The 23,261-nt window shown below is 34.0% G+C and overlaps 2 protein-coding genes across 4 annotated transcripts in view; one reads left to right on the top strand and one right to left on the bottom strand.

Moving 5' to 3' along the window:
• LOC110092187 (telomerase reverse transcriptase) overlaps positions 1 to 11,969 on the top strand; it is a 51,253-nt gene extending 39,284 nt beyond the window's left edge. For all 3 annotated transcript variants that reach the window (XM_028695116.1, XM_020816611.2, XM_028695117.1), the window contains 3 exons: positions 9,229 to 9,944; positions 10,236 to 10,508; positions 11,540 to 11,969. In XM_028695116.1, coding sequence (XP_028550949.1) covers positions 9,229 to 9,944; positions 10,236 to 10,508; positions 11,540 to 11,810 — 1,260 coding nt within the window. In that variant the 3' untranslated portion in view covers positions 11,811 to 11,969. The remainder of the gene's footprint in view (positions 1 to 9,228; positions 9,945 to 10,235; positions 10,509 to 11,539) is intronic.
• Positions 11,970 to 12,765: 796 nt separating this feature from the next.
• LOC110092197 (probable inactive purple acid phosphatase 27) lies at positions 12,766 to 17,836 on the bottom strand. Its single transcript, XM_020816638.2, has 11 exons — positions 17,561 to 17,836; positions 17,369 to 17,477; positions 17,112 to 17,220; positions 16,499 to 16,631; positions 15,917 to 16,104; positions 15,587 to 15,773; positions 15,415 to 15,482; positions 14,571 to 14,664; positions 14,187 to 14,378; positions 13,633 to 13,716; positions 12,766 to 13,011 (listed from the first exon to the last, which is right to left on the bottom strand). The coding sequence occupies exons 1-11, from the start codon at positions 17,834 to 17,836 to the stop codon at positions 12,949 to 12,951; spliced, it is 1,503 nt and encodes a 500-aa protein (XP_020672297.1). The 3' UTR covers positions 12,766 to 12,948.
• Positions 17,837 to 23,261: the final 5,425 nt, after the last annotated feature.

Raw genomic sequence — 23,261 nt, 5'->3', positions numbered from 1 at the left:
GAATGGTTTTAACTTAATTGATATATAATATAACATAACTAATAGTTATATTATAAATTCAGCCCTTTGATCCCAAATCAAGCCGCTGCATGCATCTGAATGTGGAAAAGAAGAAAATCCAGTAACTGTTACAGTAAATTTAATAAATGAATAGTAAAGAAAAACTATAGGAAAAAAATGCAAATCGAAATTAATTCAATAATTTTCATGTCATTGCAAATTAATATATACTTCTATATATCAATTTGCTCAGTTTGACGAGAAGAACATAATGGAATAAAAATTTAATTTTTTTTAATAAAGTTGATATCTTGGGGTTTAATTTATGTGAAAAAATTAAGCTTATCGTTTGAAAATTTTAGGGTATGATTCGCTTCCCTTTTAGTTCTTAGCGCTCAGCCCCTGTGCACTAGTTCTTTACATCTTGTTGTAGGTATAACCGTATAAGTAGTTTCTCACTCGTAAGATTCTTCTCAAGAATGATTTTCAATGTCACATTCTCACATTATCGCTTGCTTAACATTGCAGTATCTCTTGTTCTTTAACTAGTTACTCAATCTTGTGCGTATATTCTTAATATTCAAGTGTTCGTACATCAGTGTTCGTACATCACTTTATTACGTTGCCAAATTATTATTCCTTGATATGCTTTATGTTTGATTAATTAAATAACAATTGTATGAACATAATATATGTGTATATGATATACAATCATAAATTTGATATCTAAATCTACAGTTAGAAGTGCATTTTCATGCAATAATAATCATTAGACTTAATAACTTATTTGGGTCAAATCACAATGCCGATAATTAACTATGGTGATACAAGAAGAGAAGAAAAGAGGATATGAGGATAGAACTAAAGGATAATCCATAATTTTATTTCTGCTTTGCATTGATATCCAAGAATGTTCTAAGATAAATTTATAAAATCTTAATCTCAACTCAACATTCGAAGGAACCCTTGGAGATTTGTAGGATCGACTAGCAATAAACATAGTTCGTCTCAAGAGCATCATATTTGTCGAAGGGCATCTGCTAGCTTATTTTATCAATAAAGATGAAAATCCCTTACCTAGCATATGTCGTCTCCCACGCAGACCCCTTCCCATGCATAATCTCTATCCTCGTTGAGCCCATCTTATGCGCATACATGATGTCGCTCTCCCACTTTGCATCGATAATCTTGCTCTGCCCCCCTCTTTGCTCTCTTCCTCTTTGACTAAGTCCCCTTTATGCCCCTCTCTTCCTACTATCTCCTTAGCAACCCCTTGCCACCAAACTGCTGTTTCCTACATTGAGCTTGCCACCCTAGCTGCCAATGGCCAACCACCCATCACCAGCATTGTCGTTGTTCTTTTTTCCCCTTATCCTCACTCTCTCTCCCCCTCTTTCCATTTCTCTCTATCTTACTCACTTTGTAACTCTTCTCTACCTCTTCCCCCCATTTGTCTTTCTCTCTCTACAATTATGGTCAAGAGAAGATTTTGGAATTGGATTTTTGAGAATGTGAATTTTTCTTTGAAAATGATTGATTTGGAAAATCAAAGTTCATCTTTCTCACTTTTGAAAGTGATTTGAAAAGTTCATCTTGAAAAGCATTTGCTTGTATTGGAACCATTCAACCCAACATTTGAAAATGGGGGAGGTATGCAATACAAAATTGATTTTGCAAATGCCATTTAGACAACATTTAAAATGACTAAATGAAAACTACTAGTTTAGATGTAAAGAGACATCCTCTCCAGTGGAGTCGTTAGAAAATTTGTTGGAGAATTTTTGTATTTTCAAATGGATTGAATATTTTATAATTGAGTACGACATAAGAATGATGATATATTATCCCGAAGGGTAAAAATACTATTTCCTTACGGACTCAATGATAAAATTTACAAATTGAAACAGAGATTTTCCCACTTAATGTTTGTCGGGTGGGGTTTATTTATTTCTGGGGTACAGACGTCCCATAGGGGCCCCTATGGTTAATTACATCTCAAGCTTTGGCTTGAGAAAACTTTTGATTAAACTAGTGGTTTTCTTCATTTTGAGGGTCATTCAAATATTTGTTAAAGTTTGATTTTGAAATCCAAGAAAGTCTTGCTTAAAAGTTTTGGCCCTTTAGGAATTTCAAGGAATGAAAAGATCATCTTAGAATCAGATTTTGAAATGAGAGCCAAGGGAGGTGAAGTAGGAGCACTTGATTCTGAGGGAAACTCAGAGATGCTCAAACTATCTTATGTTGGGCTTTACATTTTAGAAATGTAATTTTGATTTAAGTTGATATTTTTTTATTAGAAAGTTGGGGCTTACATTCCAACAACACTTATTGAAGGAATTGCCCGAAAGGTGAGGGCTCACATAGTGATTTGAAATCAACTATTGCCTCAAACCCTAAAACTAAGGTGAGGACTACTGATAGGTAGTGCATCGAACCTAAGTCTAACGAGTACAAAGGGGCTTACAAACTACACCTCACAAGAGGCATAGTCTGCCCGACCTCTGGATTTACTGTCCCGTCTGGAAGGAACTACCAGCTAAACCCTCCTAATCGCTTTTAAAACCATGTATTTTGGTCTCAATGCAAATTTAGAATAAAAAACTATTTTATTTAGGAATATAGGGCTTATAGCTTGGTTTTGAGGCCAAGATACCTAATTATGATGGGTATGCATAATGCTGACTCACAAAAGAAAGATTTTTTTTGTTATCTAGCCCTTAAGTGAAGACTTTCTATATGCGACACACTTTGGCTATGCATGATTGTTTTAAGTTTTGAAAAACTTGGCTCTTTGAAAGAGAGTCATGCAAATTTTCTTTTATTAGGAAATAATGAGCCTAAATCAATTTTTAGATTGATTATATTTTAATGGCTAGAAAACTTACTTTTGTCCTAAGAGCCTACCGCATCAAACAGTCCATGACACACCCAAACAAAAGCAAGAAAAGAAACTTAGGAAAAAGATGCATTTTTATTGCACAATCAGGTAAACAATCAAACATGCTTTTATTTATAAATAAAGTGCAAGGAATGTAAATAGAGTCCAAGTTATTACAATCAGATTTGGCAGTTGAGTTGCTTGCTATTATACAACCCAGTCAAATTATTACAGACTCTACTTGTGGGGTCCTTCAAGCTTTAATTTCTAAGTGAACCTCAGGCCTTAAGTTCCACAGGTACATCCGTTTGGTTCACCTCCTTTTGATCCAGACCCCCACAAGTCTAATATAATTCCTACTTTTATCAAATACATTTAGAAAATATAAAAGACTCAAGCCTGCAAAATAGAGTTAGAAACAGTTTATATAATAAAGCATCACATTCAGAATTTTGTTTAGCACTTAGAGTGCTAAAAACACATGCTTCTATCATATTGACCACATCTTTTGGGGGGTTTTAAGCAGCACATGTCATGCAAGCAATTTATCATTTATGAGCGCCCCCTTTTTAGATATGACCACCTGCAAGAAGAACAATGTATATTTCTATACTATCCATTTAAGGGCAAGTGCCCACACACAGACAATCCAAAAGTAATCACGCCAAATCATCAAACACATGCGCAGAAAAAAAAAATCCTAATCCTAGCATGCCTAAAGGGCTGTGCACCTAAGTGTGTGAGGCTTGTGTAGCATGTCACACTAAGGGTGTTTGGTTTTATTTTGGAATAAAGATGTTTAATCTTTATCCAAGGGTGATTTCACTTTAAGTTATTTGTGACTTAGATTTTATTTGATTTTTAAATGTTTCATATTTACAAGGGTTATGAAGAACCCATAAAGTAACCACTGCTTGCTTTTGGGTAAGCCTGTTACTTATAAATCCTAAGATACAATGATGTAGACATCTCGCATTTTAGGGGAGATGATTAATCATTGTATCAAAAAGAACCTATGTAATTTTTAGGTGTTTTGGAATTCTCTTAGTGTTTGGATAAGAGAAGTATCTATCTAATAGGGTAAGATAGATATGCCTAAGGGGTTGCACTTATGACTTAGTGAAATTCATCCAATAGAGTAGGATGGACTTTAACAGATGGGATAACTTCTAAGGGACATCTATGTGTTTAACATTTTACATGTCATAAGAGAAATCACTCAATTTGGGTTGAGTGGAAGAGATTACTTAGATTTGGATCTAAGAAAGTCGTCCAACATATAACTTTTGAGTTACATGTTGAGGGATTCTCCTTAGCTTTTGGAGCTAAAAGGAGAAAGATAGTAATCCAACATTTAGCTTTTGGGATAAGTGTAGGAGAACTCCCTATAGCTTTTGGAGCTAAAGAGAGGGGAAATCTCCTACAACTTTGGAGTTGGAGGAGAGTGGAAACCTATAGCTTTTGGGCTAAGGTATGATATTTTCTAAGGCCTTTTGGAACCTATAGAAGTAAGGAGAGATTAGTAGCTTTGAGGCTACAAATTAAAAGGATGCTCCTTGAATTTTCGTATTCAAGGAGTTGGATTTCATTTGCATAATTTGGATTAGGCAAACAAAGGTGAGTCACTTATTGAATTTTAGCTCAATAGGTGAGAAGGATTTGTAACTTTGAGATTACAAATAAAGAGGGATTACCATTGAACTTTTATGTTCAATGATGAGTATTTTGTTTGCTAAACTTGGATTAAGCAAACATGAGAGAATGATGTGTAGTTTTGGCCTACACATCAAGGATCCCTTGAACTTTCGGGTGTCCAAAGAGAGGAACTCACTCACCTAGTTTGGGTTAGGAGAATGAAGGAAAGCTAGGATTTTGACTCATTTGCTTAACATGGAATTTTTGTTGAGTTTGGTTCAACAAATAAATAATTTAGATTAAACTATTCGTTGGTTTTGATTGAACAAATAGGTTGGTTTGGAATAAGATTGATTCACTCAATATGAGTTGAGTGGATGAGACTTTCATACGACTTTTGAGTTGTTGAAAAAAAAAGATGCAACTTTGGGTTGCAAGCTTCTAAAACCTCTTTGGATATTTGGAGTTCAAAGAGGGGAATTCATTCTCCCAACTTGGGTTTGAGAGCATGAAGATGGATTTGGAAGCTCTTCTATAATCTTGGCTTGTAGGAAAGAGAGGGAAATACAACTTAGAGGTTGCAAATTATAGAAATCCTTTGAACATTTGGTGCTCAAAAGAGATGTGTACATTCTCCTAATTTTGAGTTTTAGAAGAATGAGATGGTTTTCCTACAACTTTTGGGTTGTAGAAAGGGGAAAATGTGCAACTTATAGGTTGCAAGTTAGAGGAATTTCTTTGAGCATTTGGAGTTCAAAGGAAATGGCACACATTCACTTGATTTAGGCTAAGTGAATGGAGAGATTTTCTACACTTTTTGTTTGGTAGGAGGAAATAATGCGCAACTTAGAGATTCCACATTCATGGGTGCCCTTGAACATTTGGTGTTCAAAGGGGGATAATCATTCTCCTAAATTTGGGTTTAGGAGAATGAGAGGACTTTCTACAACTCTTAAGTTGTAGAAGAGAGAAGCAACAAGCAACATTTGGAATTGCATGTTGAAAGGGATTCCTTGGACATTGGGTGTCCAAGGAGGGGTATTCATTTGCCTAAATAGTGGCGAAGCAAATGAGATGAAAGAACTTGATGTTTGATCTCAAGTTCAAGAGCTTACAACCATATGCATGGGAAGATTGGTGGTAGCTCCTAAGGTGAGTTAAAAGTCATGCAATGATAAATTTGGAACTTTGAGAAGGTTTCAATCAATGTGCATGAAAGGGATGATGATTGTTTGTTGACTGTCTCAACAAACAAAGGGTTGGAGACTTAGGATTTATTTCTAAGTTCAAAGGCTCATATAACACGGCACTTGGAATCTTGAGGAGGCTCCACTTACAATGTATGAAGGAGGAATCGTATGGGAAAGAGAGTTCCCCATAATGTGAATGAATGTTTTGGATTCATTTGGAGGGGATAACTTACTCCTACGATTTTTAGGAGGTTTGGAAGACAACCTTTGGTGTTATCTAATGAAACCTAGAGGCATGCAAGTGAACCACCACTTGAATGCTTATTGGTAAGTCTTAAGGATCACTTTGCTCTAATCTAAGGAGAACCTATGAATGAGTGCATTTGATTTGAAAATTTGATTGATTTGACCCTCCAAATTTGAAGAGATTTCAAAGATGATTTCAATCAATCAATTCGTTATGAGATTTAAAACATAAACCATAAATGTTCATGAAAGATCCCACCATTTCATGAAATAATTGAAATGCACATTTGAACATCCAATAAATTTGGAGAAAACCATAAGTAGCATAACAATATAAACCTTCTACATGCATGCATTAATTTTGTCATAACATATAAATCTAGATATCAAACATTTATACCACATTTTGAAAAGATTTCTAAACATCGATATTTGATTTTGAATCGAATGTAATTACCTATCCCATGGTTTAGTTGTAGGTGAAGGCGTTGGAAAACTACATGATGTCATTTCATGCGTTTAGGGGGGGGGGGGGGGTGTTGGATACCAATCCAACACCCCTACGCGTATTGGCATGCCTCTTTGACTCTACAAGAAAGCAAACAAGTGAAAAAACTAATTTTTCATTGTTTTGCGGAGAGGGCAGCAAACAAAGGGATTTTGGGAGACCAAAAATCAAAGTTCATTGGGACCTAAGGCTTTGGATCGTCAATCACATGCCATTGGCTAGGGAGCCTTAAGGTTTTACCTAAGTTTTAGTGTTATACCTCTCCCGGATTGTCCTAGCGCTCCTATCCAAGCTCCAAGCACTGTCCAAGCTCCGATTCAAGCTCCAGATCGCTGTCCAAGGTCCTTTGAAGGCTCCAAGCTGCTGTCCAAGATGTTCCCAAGGAAGAAGATTGCTGTGCAAGCCTCTCCGGACGTCACCGCCGCTGTCCAAGGTGCTCCCAAGGCCTCCTTTGCTGTCCAAGATGCTCCAAACAGCAGCTTTCACCGTTTGAAAGCCCTTGGAGGCTGCGTAGCTGCTGTCCAAGCATTTCTGGATGACAAATCTACTGTCCAAGAAGTTCTGGACTGCTGTCTTGGCTGTTTGGAGGTCGCCAGAGTTGAAGAAAGGGGTGGAAAAGGCCTCCACAGCAAGTAGACAGCCTCCAAGTGTCTCTACTATCCTCCAACACTTCCCCTTTTGCTTGGGAAGAGGAAAAGAGCGAGTTTATACTCTTCCACTTGGAGGAATAGAGGAAAAATGGAGAGAAACTTCCCTCTTTTGATCCAAGGAAGAAAAGAACAGCAATGGAGTACACAAGAAGCTCTTCCCCTCTGATTTCCCTTCCTCCACCTGGACGAACATCACCCAGGAGAGTCGACCGACTCTCCTTGCTTTGCCTGGGACGGACGAACCGCACGCAAGGGGCGGACCTTCCCCTTTCTCTCGTTCCTTCTTCCACGCCTGGAGACGCACGCAGAGGGGCGGAAATCCCCTCTCCGCTCTCCCTCTCTTTCTCTCGCTCGGGACGGGACTGAACACACACAGGGAGCCGAATGGATTCCCCACTCTCCCTTTTGTTTCTTAGAGGCGCACAAGCCTAGCAAGGCACCGCTCAACTCGTCCCATCCCACCTCATTGCTCGAAACGAAGAAAAATCCATTCGAGTGGATTCTCTGCAGGATTTGACTCAAATTTGGGTGGGAATTGAGATGAGATCTCAACCCTAGATCTCAAATTTTTGGTTTTGAGACTCAATCTAGCCCAAATTGGCTGATTTGGGCTGAAATTGAGTTCGAATCGAACTCGACTTGGATCAATTTGGGTCGATCTGGGTCCGATCGAGTTAATTTCATGAAATTGAACTCAAATCGGCGTTGAATTGCGTCAAATTGGGCTCAACGGGGTTCGATTTGATTTGATTTGATTTTAATTTAGTTTAACTAAATTGAGGTTTAATTTGAGTCAATTTCGCCTCGACGACGATCGATTGGGTCGATCGAGCCTAGTCGGACTCGATCGGGGTCAGGTCGATACGAAAATGTTCGTCAACAGCAGCTAGGTGTAAGTCTACGTAGTCGGTGGATAGGAAGAAGTTTGGTGTCAGTTTTTGGTCATACAATAATCCATCGTTAGTTGGTGGTCGAGTGTTCGTCCGGTGTCAGTCGGTAGCCGAGTAGAAGTCCGACAGCAGTTGGCGGCCAGGCAAAAGTCCAACAATAATTAGAAGCCAAGTGGAAGTTCAATGTCAGTTGGTGGCCAGACAGAATTCCGACAGCAGTCGGTGACCAGGCGGAAGTCCGGCAAGAGAGCTCTAATTTCTCTTTCTTCCTTACTTCCCTCCCCTTGCTCCCCCCCTTCAATGAAGAATGAGGGGTCTATTTATAGTTTTCTAAGAGTTACATGATCAGTAAATAGGAGGGAGATACCCTCAAGGGTATGTTGTTGGGAGTGGTTTGAATGGACGGCCGATATTGTTTCCCTTGATCAAATACCGTTTATCGAGCATTTGAGTACCTTAATGATGCCAGAATTTGGCGATCTTGGGCTCGTTTGGATTCTTCTCATCGAGCCGCTCGATTCGACTATAAACATGTCTTGTTTGGAAACCGTTTGGTCATCCAATTTATAGTTTGAGCCTTCCAAATGTGCTTTGGGTTTTCAATTTGGACCCATTTGGGCTCGGATTGAGTCGAATTTGGTGTCGTTTGGGCTTCATATTTTTTAGACGTTCAGTTCGGCCGTAAGTTTGCTGAAACCGAAGTTCAGATAGTCCCAGATTTAATTTCGAAAGATTTCAATTCAATTATATCTCGAGATTCGTGCCCGGATAAGATAATTGTTTGATGATATATCACTTCTATTCCATCTGTACCAGTTAGAGTGATAGAAAAGATAGATGTTTTTTAAATAGGAAAAATGATGAGAAGATCATTTGGTTTGAAATTATTAATCAAGCATATTTTTGGATCTGCAATGCTGAAGGCAAGATGGTTCGAATCAAAAGCATATGGAAGAGATTCACTCTCAATTTGTGACTTTTTGAGCTTTTTAATAGAACTATTTGAATATATTTGTCTCCCTTTCTCTTCAGTTTGGTATTCTAATCTTAAATTCTTATTTATAGTTTATATATATTTTTAATGAGTAGGATTTCTATATCTTATAATGAGGATGATTCGCTTGTGTTCCATTCAAAAAGAGAAAAAAATGGTATTTTTCTACGTGGAGTGCAAAAGACCTTTAGAGGATAGCACATTTCTGAACGTGAAGCTTAATTTCTGTTTTGCCAGGGTACTAGCGTTGAAGTCAGTAACCAGATGTTGCATCGTGTTTTAGCTGAACATCTGAAACATAACATATTACAAATTGGCCATGACTATTATTTACAAGAAGTTGGCATCTCCCAGGGAAGTATATTATCTTCACTTTTATGCTCGTTTTACTATGGGCATCTTGAGCGAGAGGTCATTTTACCCTTCCTTGAAAAAGCATATAAGATTAGTTCAAGAACCGAGAACATAGAACCAGATTACGGAGCCAATGAGAACTGTGGGAGCCAATTGTCAGAAAATGCATGGAGTCACAGCGATAGCACTGAAGTGTTTTTGTCTGGGAAACCAATGGCATCCAACTTGACTGGATCTGATATAAATTGTGCGGATGAAGGGAATCAGTGCACGAATAATCTTGTGGCAGTATCTTACTCAAGTGGATTTAAAATCGACAAACCGCAAAATCTATTGTTGAGATTTGTAGATGATTTTCTTTTCATTTCGACCTCAAAACAGCAGGCCGCTAGTTTCTTCTCTCGATTGCGGCGAGGATTTCGAGCATTTAATTGCTATATGAATTTTGAAAAATTTGGTCTCAATTTCGATATGGAAGAGCCTTCTCTGAGTTCTCTCTCTATGAGGTTTTATACTGGAGCAGATGGTATGCAATTTATTCCCTGGAGTGGCTTGCTTATCAATTGTGAAAATCTTGAAATCCAAGCAGATTATACCAGGTAATGCTTTCATTTACTTTTAAATAATAATTGAATTAATCAGTTCATATCCCTTGGAAGAATTTCTTACCATATACGGAGCTCTTCTGAGAATACCATAACATTCATTACCGAACCTAATTCATTTTTATTACTATTATTTTTTTCTTTTACCATGAAGACTGCTTCTCATACTGAAGTGAAACAAAAAAAAAATCATTGTAGCTTATAAGATGCAGCCATAGAGACTTTTTTTTTTTTCTTCAAATCCAAAGAAATGCAATCAGTATTACTGACAAAGTTGGTAAGCAGGTATTGGGGTATTCATGTTAGTTCAACTATTACAATTCAAGCAAGTGCTAAGCCTGGATGTACTCTGGAGAAAAAGTTATGTAATTACATTCGTCCTAAATGCTATCCCTTACTTTATGATTCGAACATAAACTCTCTGAAAACAGTAGCATTGAATGCCTATCAAGCCTTTTTGCTCAGCGCAATGAAGTTCCACTGCTCTGTCTGTTTCATGCCAAGCATCAGTAAACTTAATCCTAGTTACATATTCGGCAAAATTTTGTTCTCTTTCAGGTATATCCTCCACTGCTTAGTCATTTTGCATATTCGTGTCTGTTTACTATTGCAATTACCAATTCAAAGTATTTTGTATTAATTTTTAAATTAGTTAAAGAAATCATTTATGGCCAAGTTGAGCATAAAAATATTGAGAATGTTAAAATGAATATGAGAAACCCATGAATCATTGATTAGAGATGACATTTTTTGAAGAGAAGATGTGAAAATAGGCTTTAGTAGTTTGGCATATACAATACTTGGTAGAAAACACACCAATGAGCTGAGTTGTTAAAATTATTGCAGAAAGATAAGAAAACGCTAGAGCAAAGATAACATTGATATAATTTATTGTGGTGAATGACTCATTAAGCAACCCAAACCAATTGGGATAAGGAGAATGGTTATAATGATTATGTTTGAAAATAATAGAATAGGGATAATTGATTATAATTAGTTGCTTTACATCACAGTGAATTTTGGTGAAGTGAACTCAATAGTTTCCTTGTAAAACTAGAATATAAAGGTTCTTACCCAACTCAATGTGGACATGTCCGCCTAAGTTTCGGCAAACTTATATTGTGGGGCTCCATTGAGAAGGGCGAGAAGGCTTTACGTTCGTTCACATTATCAATTCAGGTCAATGATCTATTGATCAATGTAAAAATAACTTTATTTTTTGCTCAGAAAACTTATTTGAGTATAGGATACCGTACACTATACTCCAATGCAAGCAATGGGACTGAGTACTGCATAAAAGAAAATATCATAAACAACTGAAGTAGTTGCGTTAAAGTGAATGGTCATAATGATTATGGGACGATTTTTTTACTGCTTCTTGAAGCAGCTTTCTAGTTCAAAAATTATAATTGTTATACTAAAAAGCTGCTTCAAGAAACATCAAAAATACGTCCCAAATGAAGCTTATGTTTGAATAGAGCACAACAATTTGGTTTCTTGCTATTTGCTTTTAATAGTATTGACTTATTTCTTTGATCAAGTATTTCTATTTTCCAATTTCATAGTTCAAGGATGGCTCGTTTGATTAGGTACATGTACAAACTCCTAAAGAAGAGGATGCATAACGTGGAAAATCGCTTCAATTTAGAAGCAATCCTAAAACTTAAGAAGATGGAAATTATTTGGCTCGGCTTATCTGCTTTCGTGCGAGTGCTTAAGAAGAAACAATCACGATATAAAGAGCTTATTCATTTGCTGAGGAACAAGATTGATGAAATTAGACTTGAGGGCGCTGTGCCTTATCTGCGATATGCAGTTGAAGATTCTCATTCTTCTCTTTTCTGGAAAATCAGGTTCTAAATACTAATTGTAAGGATTAGTTCTTTTAAGCACCGATTTATGCAAAATTCTACACTTTTAAATGCATAACTGTACTTTTGTTGGACATTAGGATATTTAGGGTGTCATCTCATTTCTCTCGCTTTCTTCAATGAGTAAACTATTCATGTTCTATTTGAATTTTCTGAATGTCACAGAAAATTTATTGAGGGTCTCTTTGTAAATATATTTTTTTGAACTTCATATCGAATATTAGGGTTAAAGTCAGTAATAGGAATTCGTAGTCCTGAATCAAATAGAAGATTTTTCACACTTAATTTCATTTTTTTTTTTTTGATAAATCAACATCCACTAATACATTTTTAATTTGCTCTTCAATCTTATTTTTATTTTCATCCATATTATTCGATGTTTTTTATTTCGTAAATCGCTTGAAATCTCTATTCATGATGTTCAAACTCGTACTCAAAGATTGCTTGAAACAACTCCTAATTGCTCAGAAAAATCAAGATATCAAATAATAGGCAAAACTAATTACCATACCAATAATGAACAATTATGTTCTTAACAAAATATTTTATATTATTATATGAAACAATTCTATTGGATATATTTATAAATAAGAGTATATAAATTCACTGGTGGCTAAAAAATCTTAACTTTATAAATTCAACTGTAGAGAAGTATGGCTTAATAAATAAAAATAACTCAAAAGAAGGGCAATGAATCTGAAGCCAGACAAGAAGATTCAACTCAAGCATCAATAGCGAGTTTGAGATCCCTTTAAAAACTTGTGTACAATTTTTCTTAATTAACACATAGGTCCTATGGGTTTCCAAAAAAAAAAAAAAAACTCAAGCCTCAAGGCATTCAAAAGGATCATAAAACCTTGATTTCGGCAACACTAGAGCATGTCTTGGCAAATGTTAGTTTTATAGAGATGAAATTGCACTGTAATTTTCAATTTAAAATTTAATTTACTAAAAAATATATTGTATTACATTTACAAAACAAAATGATCTTGAACTATGCCATCATAATGGAATGAGATCCTTTGTTGTACACATTTTACATAGTAAATTTCTAATGCAACTATTTCTATGACCATATAGTACAAGAAATATAAAATATGAAGCTGACATTTCCTTCACCCACACAACTAGTTTGTCTCTTTGGTGATGTAGAAGCTATCTCGCACCTCCCTTGTTTTTGAATTCACAAACTGTTGCCAATGAAACATCAAGAAATTATTAGCTTCAAATATTATAATTTTTTTTTTGCAGTTAGGAAAAGGAATTAGGCATAGAAGAGTAAAATAGAGAGAAATAGAAGAAATTGAAAGTAAATTATGAAAATTGAATGGGTGAATGTCATAATTACATACTCTTTTTCTTACATTTACATATTTATTGCATACTTTCTATGATGACTTCGTTCGAGGTCACAATTTTCTTATTTATTTCTATAATAGTTTCCTAGTTTTTTTTTTAAAACAACAAAAAATAGTAGTTAAAAATTGCCCCAAATGAAGCCTATATGTAACAATTATGAAATATATATATATATATATATATATATTAGTGTTTTAAATCAATTTGTACTAAGATTCTATAAATGATTCATGAATTTATCAAATGTGCTAATGAGCTAAATTTGAGCTAAATCCTAACACAAAATATTTCTAAAATACATTTTAATTTAAAATGTTAAGTATTAAATTATATAAAATAATTAAAATTTTGACAAGCTCATGAGCTACGTATATAATCGCCCGCTTAGGCTCGAAATAACTCAAATAACATTCCCAGACAACTGAATGAAGATCGAATATTGACAAGCTTACCTCAAAGCTTAATTTTTCCTTTGTTGCATGCACTTTTGTGTAACCAAATTCTGAAATCCTCTCCAAGCTCCAAACATTGTCAACCTATGATTAGGCATAATGCAAAGCATTATTAGTTGGAGCTAGACAAAATATTTATGCTCAACGCACTATTAATAATGTAGCATAAATATCACACACGTGGAAAAGTAATTTAGCTATATTTTTGTTACAAAAAACAACTTTTCATCATAAAATTTTGGGAAAATATTGAGAAAGCAATAAGAAAATTATAGCTAAATGAAATTATGATTACTGTTTACAAAACAAAGCACCAGAAAGCTGTCTCAAACAATCTCTTAAGCTTCGCTTCGTTTGGGACAGCTTCTTACTCAAAGCAGTTTTTTAGTAAAACAAATAAATTTTTTATGCTATAAAGCTGCTTTAATTTAAGAAGCAATAAGAAATTTGTCCCAAAAGAAGCCTTAGTCAAAAACCTAAGAATTGTAAGATGGTTTATATTATCAAGTTTGCAAAACATATATTACAATTTAATAACCTAAGATGTTACTTACTTGGCTTGGAAAGATATCAAGAGTGAATCCTGCCATTCCAATGACCACATGAACTGGAGCTGTATAATTACCATTGTTATTATAACTGTCCACTCCATTACTGTCTTTTATTGGCATTTCTTTACACTGATTTTTATAAACTGCACATGTTCTTTCATAGTTATGCACATGACCAAATAATGCTAAGTCCACCTATAAGATTCAGGAAAAAATAAAGAGAAATTAGCACTATAAATAAAAAAATTATCCAATTTCATTATAAATGTGTATTTTTTTATGATTTAGAAAATCACATAGTGATATCACATTTAAATGATATCTATCATACACAATTGTATTATGAAATTGTTGAACATAGAACTTAGATTTAATGTTTGTTCTTACCTTATTTTCCATTAAGAGTGGCTCAACTGATTCCACAAAATCTGAATCTACACTGGGAAGAATGCTATCTTGAGATGAATACATTGGCCTGTGCCTGTAAATTATAATTAAAAATAATAATTAAAATACCAAATTTTAAAAGTACAACTTTAAAACTCGATCTTCATGTCAAATGCAATTAAGACTTTATTTGAGATGACTTTTTTACTGCTTTCTTTCTAAAGCAATATTTTAATATAAAAAATTTTAAACTAAAAAATTATACTGTTAGAAAGCTACTTTATAAAGCAATAAGAAAGTCATCCCAAATAAATCAAAAGAAATTAAAGAAAACTTTAAAATGTAATAATTAGAAATAGATAAGTTACATTATTTACAATATATTAATGAAAAGGCTTGATTTTGTGCTTATAAAGGAGCCATCTAAATTCAATATTGTTGCATGTTGTGCTTACATGACAAATATGCTCACTTTTTTTTTTTGCTTAGTACTTATATTTTTTTTTTAAATTGCAATTATGGGACAAAATTTAAATTTTTCAAAACGTAGCCTATTGTTTGTTTGGTAAAAACTATCAGTAAATTCATGTTAAATGACCAAAATATTGATGGAAAATGAAATGAGGATCATATTGATGGGTTTTCAAAATTGAGCATCCAATTATTACTACTTGAATTTGATATAATCACTAAACAAATTACTTAACTTGTATTTTTTATATTTAAATTAGAGAAAATTGCTATTTATATATATTATTTGTAAAATAATATTGCAAAACATATTGAATCATAAGCTAACATTACTCGTACCAAAATAATAACTTTGCAAGATTTGAATAATTACCCTGTGAAAATCAGCCAAGGAGTCCTCGTTCGATCAACAGATGCTAAATCGCTTTTAATCCAATTATACTACAAAAATATTAAAAGTTCATCATTTCATGTATTTTATCATACTCAAAACTGCTTGCCTAGCTAATCAGCAAAAGAAAATATGTATATATCTATATATTTACCTGTTCAGAATTCTGACTCCAATCATGTTCTGTAGATATAACTGTGAAGTGAACAGTAGCTTGTTCAAAAGAGTACCATGGCTTATCCTTTGCACTTGTTGGCATTTGAAAATAGCTCTCATAAGCAACACCACACTCTCCACCAGAGTCTGGTGTTACATATACAGATCCAGAGTCTGGATAGTCCCTACAATGCATATACTCCCTCATCATTTTATGTGAAAACATTATATATTTATTGTAAAAGTTTATTATCTGATAAATTAATAACATATTCATATATAATATGCTATAATAGTAAGATTAAATTGTATATGCATTTAAATTTACCTTTCATGATTACCAATGGCTGTCATGTAGGAAAGTTGACCAGCAACAGGTGTAATAAGATTAAGGAAGAAATCCCACTCGACCAAAAATCCAGTTGCATAACTTATGTCTCCAATATGTAAAATTGAATCAATATTACCAGCTGCTACTTCATCAGTCAGAGCTTCAACTACAGATCTTGATCCTGGCTGTATTTCATAAATTAACATCATTAGTCTTGCACTTGATCTTTAAATTTGATCATTATCGCAAAAAAAATTAGTATGGAACATGTGAAGAAGTTATACATCCAAAGTTTAAAGAGCCCTAAGCATTATAGATTAACCATGTCAATTTGTTATTATAGTTCGAGAAAATGGTTCTTTCATATATGTTAAGTTAATGATACAAGAACAACAACAATGACAACAAGTTTTTATCTCACTAAAAAAAAAGTTTTCATCTTACTATATGGAGTCGGCTATATGAATCATTTTTTCTCCATTTATATTACACCAGTGTTAATTATTTTTAATTTACATAGAATTTTGAGTATTAAAAGTGTATATAACATTAAATTAACATACATAATAACATTCATACCTGAATGTAGTGTTCAACTGATTGATCTATAGGAGCTTTTCCCATATCACCATATGCCAAAAATGTAGTTTCACTTGCTCCAGCTGCTGGGGGTGTTGAGAATTTTATATCTTTACTCCATCCAACAGAGTCACTATAGTTGATTAAAAAAATAAATAAATAAGGATTTCAAGGTTATTATATGATAATAAAAATAATAATAATTAAAACAAAATAAAATTCTCTTGTCTAGCTAGTTGTTTTTAGAGATATAAAACACAAGAAATTTTATACTAAACTTTCTTGTAGCTCTTGCGAGAGCAGTAGTGAGCTCGATGTCTCTTTTAAGGGAGAAATTATTTTGTGCGGATGACATATGCAACTCTACGTCTGGATGCCATGACACCGAGCGTCGGTAGCGATACTGAATACAGAGCAATACCGAGCCGCGGTACATTAAAAGGAAGACATGGTGCAGTTTTATTGGTCTCTGGACGTCATTCGGTGTCCGCACAAAATAATTTTTTTCTTTTAAGGACCTTATAATCTTTATTTTAATCAACGTGTAGGCCTCATTGTACGTTTCTCCTGAAAAAAAAAATATACTATAAATGATTTCAATTAATAGTGTTACCTTCCATATTTGTAGAAGTATGAAGAGGAAGGTTGGAGTCCAGAGATTATGGCTGAATGGATATATCCTGGATCATGCCATCCAAAATCTTTGGCTGGACTTAGGTCACCTGATCAAAAGAAGATTAATGAAAGATCCAACAATTACTCCTACAAATTTATGTAAAAATACTAAGATAACATGAAACTCTAAAGGATTTTAAAGAATAGCTATATAAATGACTGATATATATAAAAGAGAAAGTGAAGGAAGCTCACTGCACATATCATGTGGTTTAAATGTAGTAACCACAGAGGTTGCTGAATTCCCATCTGCATATTGAACCTGTTGGGGTTTTCCATCTCCACTAACCCAAGTTAACTTCATCTGTTCATGAAAATAAAGTTAATTATATAAACATACTAAGTAAAACTATATATATATACAGAAAATGTATACAGAAAACGTACAGTTGTTCCAGTTGAATCAACACTGGAAAGATGACCATATAAGGGTTGATTAGGGTTTGCAAAGCCAATTGGCTGTGATCTTTTGAGTATGCAAGGGGTATCAAAACCACCGGTGAAGAACACAAACTCCAACTCAGTTCTAATATTTACAAAATGGAATGTTACAGAGCCACTGCAGGTTTGTATCGAGCAGTTATTGTCTTCTCCATATAGCTTGCATTCTTGCTTATTGCAGTTCAGGTAAGATGGATCATTGCTCAAATATTGGGCCTGCATATAAATATTCAGAGAGTTTATTATAAAAGTATATATATATATATATATATATTTGTCATATCCAACAAGATTTTATGTGAATAATTTTTCCTCTAATATATAATTATGAATTACAATAATTTCTTGAGCCCTTTATAATTTGACACCGTACATACTTGATATAATAATGCATAAAAATTGATTGATTATTGAAACATTATAATGATATTAAAATAATCAAATATGAGCTTTCTATTGAATCGAACACGAGATATTTGCGAACGACTGATCTAATTTTTTCTCTTAAATTGATTAATACGAAGCCTAATCCATTCTAGAGGTTTTCAACGGTATTTGATTTGACTTGATTACTATATTAATTAGCCATGCAACACCATTCAACCGACAAAATTAAAGGACTTTGTCAAGGAGTGTGGCTTCTCCTTCAAAGTTGAATTAATAAAGTATTTGACTTATATGATTTACAGTTTTGTTATTTAGTCTTACTTAGTTTTTGAGAAGAAATTTGAGTCAAATAATGTTGGCTTTCAGAATAATCAACTGGGAAAAAATTTCTAGATTGCATATATGAATTTTGTAATAAATAGTTTTGTATGGTATGTAATTGAATAATTATTTTTGATTCTATATATATTATAGACTATTATTCTTGTAAGAGGGAAAATGAATATTTTCTTCTTTTTATTATTTGTACCATTATCATTCTTGTGTTCTAGAATATGCTTGTTGGTATGCTTTAAAGTCAACTTAATAGGTGGCATTCTAGTAGTTTTTTTAACGAATAATTTTTTTATTTTATTTTTTTTATGTTATTTATGCAAAGGATTGAGAAGTCGGCTATGATGATTTAAATATATTTGTTGATGTATGTGAACACATTCTTCTACATTTCATTTTCATGACATGAAAAGTGAATTTAATTATCATGGGAGCAAAAAATAGTGCTTGTTAGAGATGATTTGGATTGTCCCGGAGCTAAGACCCCAATTTGAAGCCTAGTCTTTGGTACTCAGGCCCCTGTTATGGGGCCTAAGTCGTGCCAAGTACTGACACCCTAACATTCAAAATAGTAAATTTTAGAGTTCTAATAGAGAGTCAGATGCTTAGTCCTAAGAATTGGTGCATATAATTGAAATTTTTTAGCCAAAAAATAAGGATAAAGAGGCTTGGGCGCCTAGACGTAGCATCTATGCCCATTTTGCGGGCTTTTCTGGAGTTTTGGGGGACTTCAAGCTTTCTTATAGGTCTTTTTGGAGCTTTTATTATTTTTTTTTCAAAGCCTTCTAAGGAGATTTAGTGATGGGTAGTGTGAGAAAGTAGAGAATTATTTGCCAGATAAAATCGGGTCGGGTTCGGATCGAACCCATAATTGATCTGGGTCTAATATATCTAGTGGAACCCAACCCGATTTTGCAAACGTGTCAAAAATGTTAACCTTGAATAAAACTTCCGGGTTACCGGGTTGCCCTGATCCGACCCGCGAGCGTAAATCGTTAGCGTGAGCGGGACTGCAGGAAAGGATGGAATCCATCGAGGATCATGTGTGGGCCTTCGAGCCTGATGGCTAGGGCAAGGTCTACACAAATATAGATCAAATGACATATTTGCACCTTATTTCTTGGTAGCATTCTTTCCTAATACTAAATTGAGCTCGTACCTCTACCATATAACATCAATATGAGTCATAAATTGAGTGGTAGTAATAAGGTTTTTGATAATTTGAGTAGCATTTATAATGTTTAGATTAAATCTGACTCCAAAATGTTGGTTTCTTATGTTATTTCTCGCCATTTTCATAATGCTAGTTTATTGTATCTTTTTTAGCAAGATTAACATTTTACTGAACAATGTCAATTTTAGAATTATGCATATCTGTCTTGAAAATGGTGCATGTGCGGATTGGCTTGCTAAAATGGGTGTTAATTCTTTTGATTGCGTCTATGTTAACAATGATTCTAACCTTGGGCTTCTTAATGGTTTCATTAAGATTGATATGTTGGGTGTGCCTTATTTGAGAAGAAATTAATTCTTCTATATTTGCTCAGTTGTGACTGGCATATTTCTTCCCCTTGCTGGCATGGTTTTTATTATATTCGATCTGTTTTACCCTTCTGGTGTAGGCATTTGAGTGTATTTTTCTGAGGCTGATTCTTCAGTCTCGTCCTATAGTTTCGTTCTATCATCCTTTTTATTTATTGTTGTGATGTTCTTCATTTGGTTGTAGGTTGGTTTGGGTTAGTCTAACTTCTATTTGATTTTTTTTTTTTTGTTTTTATATTTCTTTTGGAGCTATACCTCTTCGAGTATTAGTAGCTTTCAATCCCTTTAAAGATTTGTAATCATTTTTGATAATTTATTTTAGGAGGGTGAGTGAGAAAGAAGAAAAAAATCTTTTTTTTTTTTTAAATTTTTTAAGTCGCATTCTATATTTGCCCAGTTATTTTGAATAACCCAAGTATTTTCAATTTTTTCTTGCAGTAAGTTTTTTTTCCTGATTATCATAAATAGTCACTCCAATTCAATTATTTGAATATAATAAAATATATTTAATTTCAATATTTAATAATAAAAATTTTGAATCCCTCTATCAATATTGATGCCATCCAATTCAATTATTTGAATAGAATAAAATATATTTAATTTCAATATTTAATAATAAAAATTTTGAATCCCTCTATCAATATTGATGCATGTTTTGCTCAATCGGGTCTATGGTGACATGGCTTATGGGGCTTATTTAGGAGAAATTATTTTGTGCGGTCAGCAAATGGAGAATTAAAGGTGCTATGTCATCAAGTACAAAGTAAAAAAGTGACGTGGTGTGTTCTGACTTGCTTCCGGACACCGTCCGGTGACCGCACATAATAATTTTTCCTTGTTTAGGCTCACCAATCAATTAAGCTCCCTTTGTGAATTTTTATTCACAATTCTTTAAGATTCACAATTGGATGCAACTTTCATGTTCTCATAAATCAACTAATAAGATTTTCAAGTTCAAAGATATAGAAAGTCGACAATATTTTTGATGTAGAAATCTACAACATAATGTATAGGTGGACGTGGCCAAATGACCAAAGAATGAAACTTCTTTTGATTTTCTTTGTTAATTTCTTTGAGGATAAGTTGCAAAGCATTAATTAGAAGGTATAGTTTCTTAGCTTGGGATCATCTTAGGCGGCGCGGCGTTGAAATAATTTTATTATCTGTCTCTATATAACTATGTTATCACTGTCTATGTGGCGTGTTGATTTTCAAATTGGCCACATATCGTATTTGACAATTTGTTGCAAAAATTATGGGCTGTGGCGACATTCGGAAATAATTTAGGGTGGCTTTTGTAATATTAAATTTATAAGTATATGTAATTACGTAAAATAAGAAAGTTTTGTCTCTCCTAATTTTATCACAATCAATGAGAATACAATTTTATGAAGTAATGATTAATGTTCTGTCTAGTTTTTATGCAAGTCCTTTGCTTTTGTGTGATGTGCCTTGGCTAGGAACAAATATTAGGTCAGGTGACATGACGTAGATCTACGTTCGGACGTCAATAACTTGTCGCCACGTGGTCTTACTCAATACCGCGCGGTCCGACGACTTGACCCGTGATTGCTATGTTCGCATATTGCTCGGTATTGCTCTAGGTATTGCTCGGTATTTCTAGGTATTACTCGGTATTGCTAGGTATTCCTTGGAAATAATAAAAAATATCGCTATGTGAAGACCAATACCGAGAAATACCGAGAAAAACTCGGTATTGCTCGGTATTGGTCTTCACATAATGATATTTCTCGTTATTGCCAAGCAAAATCGACCAATATCGAGCAAATACCGAGCAATACCTATCAACACGCGAACATAGCAATCCCGTCTCCGTTCCAGGTCGGGGTTGTCGGGCCGCGCGGTAAATAGTGAAAACACGTGGCACTATTTTACTGGCGTTCGAACGTAGAGCTACGTCAGGTGACCAGACCAAATAAAAGTTCCTTTGCTTGAGGACGGTATTTTTTATATTTTTTTTATATTTTTTATTTTTTAATAATTAATTAATAAATTAATTTAGAGTGGTTATGTTTCTCAGAGTGCATGTTCATTATGTTATTCTTCAAGTAATTTCTTTAGGGTTTATGTTTCTTCTTTCGTCTTCTGTTTTTGCAGGTGTTTCATCATTCTATGCATGCTTATTGACCAATCTAGTTTTGGCTAAATTTTTGGAGGTTGGATGATTTTATACCATTTCCATTTCTTTTCCTATTGTAATTAGAAAGGGATCCGTTGCTGCTAGCAGGTTTTCTCTTCTTTTTGTTGTAGTCTTTTATTTTTTTAAAATAAATTTATTCCACAAAGGATAAGAAGAGTACAACACAAGCCCATAAATAGCTTAGTCGACAAAACATCATATAACACTACACGAAGACAAACTCAATAAAACTGACACACAAAGCTGTAGGAGAAGGATCCAAGAGTGGACTTAGGAATGGCAGCCCACTGCAATCACCTCGCAGTCAGTCACGGACCATCCTTTGGGGCAACCACTTAATAACGGCATCAGCCAAGAACCCCCACAGGCAACCACCCAGCAAAGGGCAAACCACCAAGGTTGCCAACAAGCCCGGGTCAACAAGGTGAAAAGTAGCTCTTGGAGCATTTAACGAGTTTTGGATCCCTTTTAGGACATGTAACTCTTTTTTTTAATATTAACATGTAAATCCACTATGGGTTTCAAAAAAAAAAAAAACTTTAGTAGGCGCCGACTTAATTTTTAACTTTATTTTGACAGAATAAATTTTTTAGCAGCTTTAGATTTAGAAAATAAAGAAAAAAAATCCAACAATTATATGAAAATTCATCAATAAATCATACACATTATTTATAAAATTGAGTGGAAATAACCGAGTAGGGACCTACACATTAGAGTGTATAAATTCTAGCTAAAGGTTTGTATACAAGATCTTGGGTGGGTAACCTACGAAGGGGCATACACATTAATTAAAGGACAAAAATATAAGAGCTTAAAAGGGATCAAATGCTCGTTATTGCTCAAAAAAGAGCTATAGTGATAAAGAGAAAATAATACCTAAGAACACTTGATCCCAACTAATTGCAATTCAAAAACAAGAGATTAAAGAAAGAAGCTAAACTAGGGAGGCCAGAAACCGTCACCAAAAAATTGAGATTGAATATATGATATATCAAGAATGACCAACGATCTCTACAATTAACAAAAAAATTGCACAAAAAGAAGCAGCCAACAAAACATAAAAACATATAATAAATCAATATAACAGCAAACAAGTATAGCAAAAAAAAGAAACCGTGAGCCCAAACAAGGCCAAAGTAGCAACCAACAACATAACCAAAGAAAAAAAGGATACATCAATTCAACGAGACTAACATAAAGATGATCAACAAAGAAAAGGAAAAA

This window comes from Dendrobium catenatum, unplaced genomic scaffold (genome assembly GCF_001605985.2).
Source record: "Dendrobium catenatum unplaced genomic scaffold, ASM160598v2 fragScaff_scaffold_621, whole genome shotgun sequence".
Lineage (NCBI taxonomy): Eukaryota > Viridiplantae > Streptophyta > Magnoliopsida > Asparagales > Orchidaceae > Dendrobium > Dendrobium catenatum.
The sequence above is the reverse complement of the archived record's forward strand: the minus strand, read 5'-3'. Positions and strand labels throughout refer to the sequence as shown.

Bases quoted from the DNA above. Each gene is read 5' to 3' on its own strand.
- LOC110092197 (XM_020816638.2), bottom strand. From the start codon at position 17,836: ATGCAGGCCCAATATTTGAGCAATGATCCATCTTACCTGAACTGCAAT. The intron at 14,665-15,414 runs GTAATTATTCAA...TATAATTTACAG, and splicing joins CCTTGGCTGATTTTCACAGG to GCACAGGCCAATGTATTCAT. The intron at 13,012-13,632 runs GTAAGCTTGTCA...CATTGGCAACAG, and splicing joins AGGAAAAATTAAGCTTTGAG to TTTGTGAATTCAAAAACAAG.